The 12137-nt window shown below is 42.9% G+C and overlaps 1 protein-coding gene across 2 annotated transcripts in view; it reads left to right on the forward strand.

Moving 5' to 3' along the window:
- Positions 1–12137, forward strand: part of LOC102805544 (uncharacterized) — a 48335-nt gene that overhangs the window by 23884 nt on the left and 12314 nt on the right. For both annotated transcript variants that reach the window (XM_006818239.3, XM_085499855.1), the window contains 5 exons: positions 509–639; positions 856–958; positions 1386–1501; positions 1833–1911; positions 2776–2937. In XM_006818239.3, the coding sequence (XP_006818302.2) occupies positions 509–639; positions 856–958; positions 1386–1501; positions 1833–1911; positions 2776–2937 (591 nt within the window). The remainder of the gene's footprint in view (positions 1–508; positions 640–855; positions 959–1385; positions 1502–1832; positions 1912–2775; positions 2938–12137) is intronic.

The raw sequence follows: 12137 nt of genomic DNA on the forward strand, positions 1-12137 counted from the left end.
CCCATGACTGTTGCAGACTGTATTCATGCAGATTTCATGTTTGTGGACTTATTCAAGCCGCCAGGGAAATCAAAAGAGATAACTTCTGAAATTCATTTTTCCAATTTGACCCAGTGTGTCATTGGGAAGGAACCATCTCTGCATTTGTCACATATGACTATGTTTACTAAAATAGGATGGGTGATTGATTAACAACCAGCTCATTAGTATTCCACCAATCACAACTACTGATACATCAATTTTTTGAATGTTGCATTATAATTGTATAGGAGTCAAGCTGGAGTCTCCTGTGGGTGATAGCGATGACATTGAGACAAATATTCTGGGGTACTGATTCTAAGTCGAGTATCGGTAATCATATTTTAACATAGAGACTATTAGCTAGCTGTCGATAACTATGTCTGATTACAAAGTTATGATTAATTAGGCCTATTTTATCAGTGTTTAAATGCATTACTTGTATCTGCCAACAGAAGAAATGTAAACAAAATTTGTGTCTTATTTGCAGGAATTACGTAAATTGATAGAAAGGAAGTACTTCAGTGATGCACTGGATAGATCATGTAATATGCACACAGCTGATTACAATGTGAATGTCCTCTCCAAGGCCTTGTTGTTACTGGAACATAAACTTCTCAGGTATGTTTGATTTACTCTCAACTTTCAGTCATAAAATACTGGAGATGCAGCAGAAGCACACTCAAATGTATCTATACATATCTTCAAAATATATATTACAGTTTCATCAAAGTTTTATAAATTTACTGATTCTTTTTGAGAAGATTATGTTGTACATACATATATATTGTACTAAGGAAGTATTATTGCATAACGTTACTTTTGTATTCTGTTTAGTTTTCCTGAATTAAATGATGTAAGAATAGCATATGAGGCTTATGAAGGAGGTGACATGAAAGGAATGATTATAGATGAATATACGTTACTTAGAACATTAAAGGTAAAACATCTTGTACTTTCCATCATAGTTATCTTACCTATGTTTCGTTACAATCGATTTTATATTAACCTAAACAAGACATTTCTGATAATGTGATGTTCCAATAAATGATGTGCTGCATTTTATTCCCACTTTCTATTCAATTATTTGTTTCTGGAAAAAGAAAAACCTAAAGCCTTTCAATTATTGTGTATTGATGACTAGAAACAAGTTTTTTTGGTTGGCCCATAATGGACTTGGTTTAACAAACCAAAAACGCCCTCAGTGTTGATATATTAAAAATCTTTCTTGTCCCTAGGTGGCGCTCTTCACTGCATGCCAGTGTCTTTATAAATGACAAGGAAAAATGAAAGTGTATCTACATAAATTTGTTAGATGTAAATATCTGAATTTAACTTAGTGTGACTTTGCTTTCTTTGCTTATAAGATGTGTGGTCGAGTGGTGGCACCTATGAAGTTGATGCATCGTGTCAAACACATGAAATCAGATTTTGATGAGAAAGGAAGGATTCAGTATTATGAATTTTTAGACTTATTGGTGCTGTAAGTATGAAATATTATATAATAATAGTAATAATAATTACTTGTATTGCGCTATTTACTGTAATAACTGATTGATCAGGGCACATTACAAAAAAAGAATAATTGCAGAATACTTATATGCTGTTTAAACAAATAAGTTTTCAAATGTACCTTGAAATCATTAATATATATATAATGAATGAACTTAACCTTAATTTTTTGTAAAATAATACTGAAGAAAATTACTTCATTTCAGAGGTAGTTGACTGGAGTTAGGGTAGAGTGGTGTATAAATATGTCCTATACAGCCATGGCTGGTACATGTGAATAATTTAGTTCGTGTTTATTGTAGATGTGAATATTGCAATAATGTCTCACTTGACGACTTCAAAGAGGAAGCAGTGAAAAAAAACTGGAGGCACCTATTTAAGGTATATTATATACATAATTAAAAAATGTTGTTTGTCTTATTCAACTTACTTTCTCGCATAAAATTAATCTGTGTTGAATCTTTAGTTTTGTTTTCTCATCATAAACAAACGTAATGCTGTTTCTATTCTGTTGATTTTGGAATTAGTGGTTTATTAGTCATTTTATCACAGTTAACTTGCAATTCCAAACCTTGTAAATGTAATTTAAAGCGTGGTAGTCGCTGCTGCGCATGTGCAAGATATATGGGTCTCATATATACAAAGATGGCGACTTTGACTGTTGCACAGATCAACGAGTACGAACTGAGATGTTTCCAAGCTTTAATTAAGTAATTTTCATGTTATTGGAAGGTATCGAAGTAGTCACCGGCGGTAATAAGTGCAAGTCGCACCCAGGTCAAACCTCATACTTGTGATTTCCATTTGAAGAGCGCATTGGATTGTGGGAAAATCAATGTTTATCAAAACAAATGTGGCACACGCGACGACTACCACGCTTTAATGGCTTTTCTTCCATTCTGATATGCGTGTTTGTTTTGTAATAATTGATACAATACTTGATATAACTCATGGTTCATGTGTATATCTATATTGTGTGCATTCTTTTGTTTGGTATCTTTGAAGACAAGTTGTCATGATTTCCATTAAAATATAGTAAAAAATTTACATTGTATATTTGCATGATACTAGTTTACTTATGTGTGTCCATATACACAAAATGTATGATGGACATTATTGATTTGATATTCATGATTATTTGAGATATCACTAATCCAAGTCTGTAGTGAGGTGTCCTGAAATCAGTATTTCTATATAGTTCTTGTGGATGTGGATTATACAAAGCTCTTGATTAATTGTTTTCAGATGGATGACTTCAACCCACTTTTTGTGACAGGGGATGAGAAAGTACATGAATACCTAAATCAAACATTTAAAGATACTGAACTTAATTATGGTAAGACACACCATGGTGACAAGAAACTGCCAAAGGAGAATTCCGTCAATATAGAGGCAAGAAAACAACAAGTAAGTTAATTAAGGTAGTTGGCTAAAATTCAAACAATTTTTTTAGACTTTTACAATATGGCTTTATTCTGTTCTGTTGTTCACAAAACCCAATTACAAATATTTGGTCACCAAACTATTGCCATTGCTTCCTGTAGTAAAAGGTTCACACCATCTCAAAATATTGTTTTGTTGTTATTTTAGAAACAGGAATTTGGTCATTAATGGTTAATAATTCCTGGTTAATAACTTCATACATACAATAAACGTCATGGTACCTAGATTGTTCTGATTCTGATATCTCTGTCACCCATGTATCATTTTCATTGATATTTAGCATGTCATAAATGGATACATGTACATGTCAATTCAGTTTGCATTTTGATCAAAATATGGCCAACTGGTGGCCATCTTATTTGTTTAAAATGTGATAACTTGGACATGCTCAGACCTTTTTTAATCGGGCCTATGCCTAGCTTACTCTTAATGTTGGTGTCTTTTTTGACATGCCAGTTATTCTGACCTACTCTGCTTTCATTCACCCTCAGGGGTGATTCACATTGATGCTACTGTTTGATTCGCCAATTACATGTCTCATTGCATTTGTCACAGCGAGCAAGAGCCTTTTGCATATCTGAGATTGCTTTTCACCTCTCAGATTTGGTTATGGGGATATGGACATTTTACACAAATAAACTTACGAACTACCCCCCCCCCCCCCCCCCGGGGAGTTCTTTTAATTTTATGATGTAGATGGGCAAGTGTAATTTACAGATAGATCACTATAGTTTGACACCCCTGCCATGTGAATTTAAATTAGAGGCATGACGAATGTTAAATTTTTGCAAATTTTAAGACACTGCCTTCATCATATTATTCAACACAAGAGGGTCTATTAGTCACTTTAGTCCAGAATTAACAATACAATTAAAAAGAGCTGCAATTGCTGTATTTCCTATCCCAGAATCTCAAATTCAGTCATTACACATATGTTAACATTGTAAGCCCCATGTAAAGATTTATTGTAGGGCACCATGGCAACAAGCATTTATATTCATGAGATGTATGGTAATGTAATTTTTGTGCCTCATTCCGATCCTCAGACTTGCATTTTCTCAAAAAATTTTAGCAAGTGCAATAACATAGACATGCACCTCAATTTGTTTTGCTTTCACTTTTCTATGTTTTTCTTGGCTATGTTTTAAACCGGAGGGTTTGTCACGCAAAACACAGGTTCAAATTTGATGTAAATAAACAATCTGTTGTATTTGCCAGTTGGGACTCAAGTTTCAAGGACATGCTCGCGACAACCCCTCCGCTTTAATATGACGAGCACAAAGAGAACTTTCAAAAATTTAACGGGGACTGTGTCATTTTCAATGACTTGTTGAAACTATATTTTGCCTTGGAACTAATGAACAACTAACTAATGACACATTGTGAATCCGATTTGAATAAGTGGCTGGTCACTGTTGCTATGTCACATGAAAGAATAAGTGCACATTTTGGGCGTAGACACTAATTAGCTTTTGTGCCAATCAATATTAAATATTTGAATTCAAGCTTCTGATCTGTATTTACAAATTGTTATAAATACATTTATAAGGTAAGGTACAGCTTTATGCCCTTCACTGTTAGGCTCATGCATTTGTTTCACAATCCAATTTTACTATTGAAAATGCATCAAAATCTAGCATTTCTGTCATTCTAAACCTGGATCTCAGTCATACATAGCTATTGTTCAAACATGGAACATAGATTATTGAACATACTGGAACCGGTCGTGTCATTTTTCAGTTTTAGTTCAGGGGAAATTCACTACGTTCAATTACCCACCATAGACTCTGGTTTCGAGTCGACCGTGCAGTGGTTATATTCAGAACCATAATTCAGAATACCAGCATAGAACCCGCATCCGAGATACTTTGTCGTAGCTACGTGCGGGTTTCGGGGTTTTTGTGTGAAAGCGTGTTTTTTCACTGGAGTTCTGAGGCCTGAGATTTTCTTTCAGAGCCATCAAAATCGCCGAGACTGACCGCGTCACAGCAAGGTCGCGCGTCCAGTAATCAAATCGGTTAAAGTGAGTTGCGTGTTTGGCATGAGTGGAAAGACCTCACGCTTGGCTACCGGTACTTCATGTACCGGGACGTCGAGTACGAGGCCCGACGGCGGAGGTACCGATATTTTTCTCGGTCTCCCCCGCTGATCGGAGGGCATCCTCACAGTTTGATTTTTCAGGCGGTGTTTTACCCAATTTTACTGGCTGCAGCGAGGCTGTGCCCCTGGAGGCTTTCCTCCTATGGGGCCCGTTGCGGGTCTCTTTGTGGACCCTTCCTCGCACGGCGCCGGGTTTGCCTCCGAGTTGAGGGCTTTGGTCGAAGGACTGTCGGGGCAATTGCGTTCCTGACAGGCCGGGTAGATCAGACGCAGTCTCCACTGTGTCCCCTCGGTGGGCAAGCAGGAAGAGACACGAAAGCATGTTTGCATTCAAACACGTCTCTTCCGGGGAACCCCCGTTCCCAGACATGGCTCTCCCACTATTTTGGGGGGTGGCCGAGGCTCAGGCTAATTGCACCGGTCCTTCTCTGGATCCTCGGGCACTGAATGCCAACGGGGTGCTGGCAGCCAAGTCTCCGATCTCGGGGCAGGGCTTTCAGGGCAGGGCACACGTTGACCCCCCTCCTACTTTCAGTCAGCTAGGGTTCGTCACACGGTAACGGTACAACGGTAACGAATTTTTCCTTGTGTCCGGTCTCCGCTGTGGGTTTTGACTCCTTTCTTCCGACCCACGGGCGTCCCCAGAGGGAACCGACCCTGTCATGAGACGCACAGTCGAACACGCTCCCTCTCACATATTTAAAGTGAAAGGAGATGCAGTTCGCTCGTGTCGGATACAGCGGGTACTCCGGGCGGTCCCTCAGAGTCTTTCATCTGTATAACTAGGTGAGCCAAGCTTTTGGGGTGAGGCGGAGTATCATCGATCCCAGTGATACGATGTATATACCCCCACCCTTGATCCTAAAGTGACCACCTAAGGTTGCTTCAATGCTTATGGGTTCACAGGCGTCGGGATCCAAAGCAACCCCGTCGGCAAGTCTCTCCCTGTCCGCCTGAGTGCCGAGTGGGGTGCAGAGCACGCAAATGGTGTTGATGGGCGGCATTGGTCAGCCGCGGAGGATGTAATGCTTAAGGCCCCTGGGTGGGGATAACATTAGGCAACACTTCCCACTGGACCAAACGCTACCTGGTCGGTGTGGTTTCGGGATCAGACCCCATAGTGAGGGATGAGACCAAAACGCCCCCAACCGGATTCCAAGGCTCCTTCCCCAGACCCCGGTACCACGAATTTGGCAAACCGGGCAAAGGGGGATAGCCGCGTTCCATTGGTGTCTTTGCCAATTGAAGACGACCCATCCAGCCCTGAGGGCAGAGTTGCTTGAGCACATTACTATGCGTGACCAGCACTCTGGAGACCTTGGAGGCAGAACGCACCAGCCTCTTAGACCAGGGGCACGTGTTCGGTGAATGGCCAGGTCACAACTTAGTGACTACTTCAGGCCTTGGGGAACTCACCTCATGGGGGAAGGGAGCCCCCCCCCTCTCGCAACTGCCGAACACATGGCCACATATCCCTGTCGTACACAGATTGCGCCGGTGTAGTCCGGTTTGGAGACGGTGGGTGACTGATCCCTTGACCATTCCAGGTGGTGACATCCGTTTACAGGATACCACTGAAATCTCCATTTCCCCTCGTCAGTGTCACCCCCGTTGGGCACTGCCAGGGGACTCCCGCAAGGCGGAAGCAATCAGACAGGAAGTAGCAGTTTGCTGGGGAAAGACGCCATATACAAGGTACATCAGCCGGAACTAAGGCCAGGCTTCTACCCAAATGTGTTCGTAGTACCAAATCTACAAGTGGCAGGCGTCCAGTTTTGGACCTAGGCAAACTGAATCAGTACGTGCTCCTCGATCGGTTCCACATGGAGACACCATTCAGGGTTCTTCTCTCCATCCACCGTTTTGACTGGCTAGCCCCGCTAGACTTAAGCGTGGCCTACCTGCACGTACCGATGCACCCAGCGAGTTGCCATCTCCTTTGAATCGCCCAGCTGGGCCAAGTATTCGAATTTTGGGTGCCCCCCCGTTCGGCTTAGGCTCAGCGCCCTACATGTTCACCAGAGTGATGAAACAGGTAGTGCTGCTGCTTCACCAGATGTCGGTACACCTCAATCCGTATCCAGACTTCCGGTTACCAATAACCCGGGCAAGGGGTAATAGCCAGGCTAACACAGGATTTACTTCACCAGTTGGGCTCATAAGTAAATCGACAAGTCCCACCTCGACCCAACGTACAGTTGGTGTCCCTGGGCATGGAGTTTTGACACAGAGGTAAGCTTGGCTTAGCTATTTCAAGCTTATTGCTTAGCGCTAAGCAGCCTAGCAGAATGCCTAGTCAGCGTTCCCTCGGTGTCCCTCCGTGAACTAATACGGATCATCAAAATGATGACCTCGGTTCGAAGGGTCGTTCCCCAGGCCGCACTACGCACCCGCCCGGTATAACGCTTGTTATAACACCGAGCTCTCCTATGGGAACTAGATAGGCGGGTTTCGATCTCGGACCAAGTGAAGGAAGCCCTGCCCTGGTGGTCGTCACTGGCCAACCTCGGACAGGGGAGCCCCTTGGGCCCGCTCGCCGCAGGTATGACTCTGGTAACAGATACCTCCCCCTAGAGTTGGGGAGCGCATCTATTGGGCCAACAAGCCCAAGGATATGGCCCCCGCATTAGTTTCGGGACTACCATATCAACCGGCTCGAACTGAGAGCAGTGTACTTAGCACTACCACGCTTTCTACCCGTAGTTCGAGACCACAGAGTCCTGCTCCGCACAGGCAACGCAGCGGTGGTCTCCTTCAAGAAGGAGGGGGGGACGCATTCCCCATCGTTGTCAGTCCTAGCGGAGCAAAATCTTCCTTTGGTGCCTGGCATACAATGTGGAGCTAACCGCACACCACCTTCCAGGGGTGAGGAACAGTCTGGCGACACCCTTTCAGGGCGGCTCCGTCTCCAGAACACGGAGTAGCTGATACCCCAGTGGGTAGCCTCTAGGCTGTTTCAGCCGTGGGACGGTCCAAGGTTGGACCGTTTTGCCGCACCCCGGAACGCAAAGCTCCGGACGTACGTAACACTCCTGCTGACTCCAGGAGCCTGGGCCAGGGTGGCTTTGCTAGCCCCGTGGACCCACTTAGTTGTGTACGCCTTTCCTCCCTTCCCGCTAGTTCACCGGGCACCGGAGAAAACTTCGACAGGGGCACACCCGGATATTATCATGGGTTGCACCAATTGGCCAAGCAAGGCCTAGTTTCCACTTCTGTTGGAAATGTTAGTCGAAGCGTCAGCAGTGCTTCCGGACTTACCGGACCTGCCGTCCCAACCAGACGGCGCACTACCAACGAGCCCAGCAGGTATCACTTACACGCATAGAGGCTCTCAGTAGACCTGCACATACGAAAGCCTTATCTGAGCGGGCTGCCAACGTCCTGGCCAGGGCGAACAGGGATTCCACCTACGCAGCCTACATTTCTAGGCCGCAAGCATACACTGATTGGTGTAGCGGAAGGGAGATTGATCCATACCATCCCTCTATCGGCCAGGTAGCAGGCTCCTTCGTCCACCTGTTTGACGAAGTGGGTTTGTCCTACGCAGCGAGCGTTGGCTACAGATCGGTCTTGTCCCCCACCACTCAGAACGTAAGGGAACAAGACTAGCCGATTGTCCTATTATAAGAGACTATTTACTGCTTTCCAGACGCCAAGACCCCATACAAGGGAGCCGCCCAACTGGGACTCGTCGGCTGTGTTGTCTGCTCTAAGCAGACCACCCTTTGAGCCTCTCTAATCAGCACCACTCACATTTTTGATGTGGAAAAGAGTCTTCCTACTGGCCCTCGCCTCAGGTAGGCGCCGGTCAGAGCTAGGCGCTCACTGTCCTTCGCGGACGGTTGTGCCGCTTTTATGGACGATCAAGTTGTACTAAAGACACGAATCGGGTTTCTCGCCAAGAACCAAATCCCAGGACATGATCCTCAACCGATCGTCATCCCCCGGCTGGCAAATATTGTCAGTCCGGAGGATCAGGAGGAATTGCTTTTCTGCCCGGTCCGAGCGCTGAGTTGCCACGAGAATCGTACCAGGTTTTCTAGACTGGGAACCAAACACATGTTTTTGTGTTACGGCCCTGGCGAACAGGATAAGCCGGCTTCCTCGACTTCCATCTCCAGGTGGATTACTGCGACTGTACGGAGGTCTATAATACACTATCCTCCGCAACACAGACCTTGCAGAGACACCAAGTACGAGAACATGAGGTCCGTGCGATTGCTAACTCACTAGCGCTAGCGTCAGATGCCCCCTCAAACACATTCTGAGGGCAGGCTTCTGGAGAACGCAGAACGTCTTCATCAACTACTGCCTAAGAGACACCCAATCTATTGAGCAGGGTCTCTTCAAGTTAGGCCCCGTTGTAGCGGGTCAGGCCTTGTTTGCTGACCCAGCCCGAACGACCGCAGGGGCCTCTGCGCATAGGCGATAAGTCAGTCTCGGCATTTTTGCGGGCAGATTGTCTGTTCCACTAGCACTTCCTGGAAGCTCCCAGGTTTCGCTTCGGTCGGCCTACGCCCTCATGCGAACTGTTTCGGTCCTACTTCGAGCTTATCACCCCCGAATTCGGCTGGGGTCTAGCTTTCTCGGGCACACCGAACCCTGTCACCACAGCAGCATTGGCTTCTTGCTTCGGGGACAGCACAGGCAAGGTAAGACACCACCCTTCTTGGGTCTTAACTTAGGTTTTTCGGTTTGTTTTCATCTCGGACTGGGGAAAAGTCTTTCATCATTCTCCTTTTTTTTCTGTTTGCTCGGAAAAACCCGCCACCTATTGGTGTCATTTTGACTGGCCGTAGTCTATGGTGGGTAATTGAACGTAGTGAATTTAGGCGAGGGTTCTCCGAACCCGCCTATTCACATAGTTCATACCCACCATAGACTCCGGGTCCCCCCCCCCCCAATCTCCCCACTCTTTCCGTCGCGTTGGTTTAAGTCCTCGAGGCGGAGAGAAAGGAACCAGAGTGATGGACGGCTACCTGTGGTGCTGCCAGGTGGCCTCGGTCACGTGGGTTCGTGACGTAAGGGGTAAAAGAATCTGTAGGTCATGGGGCTTCCCTCTCTATCTCTCCGTCACCGGCAGAATCGCTGATTAATGCCTACAGTTCAAAATAGTCATTTTGACTGACCGGAGTCTATGGTGGGTATGAACTATGTGAATAGGCGGGTTCGAAGAACCCTCGTCTAAGTCAAGCCAAACAACATAATGCTCTCCTAGGAAAGAGCTCCACAAGTTCTCTAAGTCAAGCCTACGCCACAAACTTGTCAAAATCTTCCAAACATTGCCAGCAACCAATCACAGACTACCTTAGACAATAGCAGCTTTCCCTGATGATAATACTTAGCAACGTTATTTCCCCCACGCTAACTTGTAAAATCTTTTTTTTTGTCTCGTTTACGTTTCCGGCCCATCTTAGAGAATGTGGGAGAATGCAATTTACAGTGTTTGTATATCACTTTTCTTTCTCTAGATATTCAACTTTTCACAATACATGTATTATGTAATCCGCCATCTTGATTCTCCAGCAACGAATTGTGGGTAAAGTGTGACATCATATCCACTGTTGTGAAAAATTATAACGAGAGAAATACTGATGCGAATTTGTTCAAATTTTTGGTGTGCATGATATAACTCGTGTAGATCATTATAGTAATGGAAATTATAGTGTTACAAATACACATAAATGAAGATATTGCCACAAACGTAAAAAAATAAAAATCATTATTTTAGTTGTCAAAAATAGAATGACACTTTTTAGTCTCCTGTTTGCGGTCAACAGGTTATATATCACCTATATAACCTACTCACATCGATAAATTGTATACAATATAAGGAAATTTGAGCATTTGGTAGAAAAACACAAAAATGAATATTTTCAGTACTGTTGCCATGACAACTATTTTATAGACATGTTTGGCACCAGTACATGTATGCTACCATGTTCAAAACTTTCAGTCAATTTGAAGTTATAGATGAAATCATTTTCTCAAGTTCTGACAACAGTGGATATGATGTCATACTTTACCCATAATCCTTTGCTGAAGAACCACGATAGTGGACTACATAACACTGGTGAAAAGTTGAATATCTAGAGAATGAAAAGTTATATAAATAAACTGTAAATTGCATGTCCTTACATTTGCCGAGCTCTTTCATCTGGGAGTATTATGTTGTTAGCCTTGTCGTTTCTTTTAAGAATGGCTGATTGACAAAAAAATTTGTATTACCGGTACGGAATACAGTTTAGAGCCATGTCTCTGACATTCCTTGACTTATTGCAATCAAACTTCACATTGTACATTATGTTATACTTGAATTTGTTTCAAATTTGATTCATTTCAGTGTTTTTTACTATTGAACAACAGAAACTCTGTTGTTGTTTATTATCTTGAATAGATTCCTGTGAAATAAGAACATGTTTTCATGAAAAATTATATCTGTTACTCCAAATGATTATTCAATATATAAATTTGTATAACAATGACTAGTCAGTTCACGGAGTATCAGCAAATTCCTAAAATTTTAATGTAACTGTATCAACCATTCTTAATTAACCTTTTTCTGTAATCAAATCTCAGTATTTGTGTAAGCTTAATATTTGTTCAGTCATATCTCTTAGTAACAGATTATTATGTTGATTCAAGGCAGTGCATGTCTGTATTTGATTAATTTTGTACATTGTAAAAAAAAATACGAAAGTGATATAACCTTACTTTCCAATCATTTTTATAATAAAAAAAGCCCAAAATAGATTTTTATTTGTTTTAAAGTTAAGCACATCAGGTTCTTAATCAAAAATCAATTGATTTCCCAAAATAGTTTAATATGTTACTCAGACAACCATGTTTTATGTATTGATATAGCAGACGCTCTTAATTTCTTTTTTATGGAGACTGTCGTATTATGGTCCAGCAAAATACTTAGATCATTAAATTTTTATTTCTGCTTCCAGACTTAACAGGACTTTAAAAGTGAATTGCATTTTCTGTGTAGTTTAATGTGTAGAAAATTGATTGGTATAGCCTAATAGAATAACGCAGCATATAAATGGTCATACCGGGTA

The sequence above is a fragment of the Saccoglossus kowalevskii genome, chromosome 1 (genome assembly GCF_978046115.1).
Source record: "Saccoglossus kowalevskii chromosome 1, keSacKowa6.1, whole genome shotgun sequence".
NCBI lineage: Eukaryota > Metazoa > Hemichordata > Enteropneusta > Harrimaniidae > Saccoglossus > Saccoglossus kowalevskii.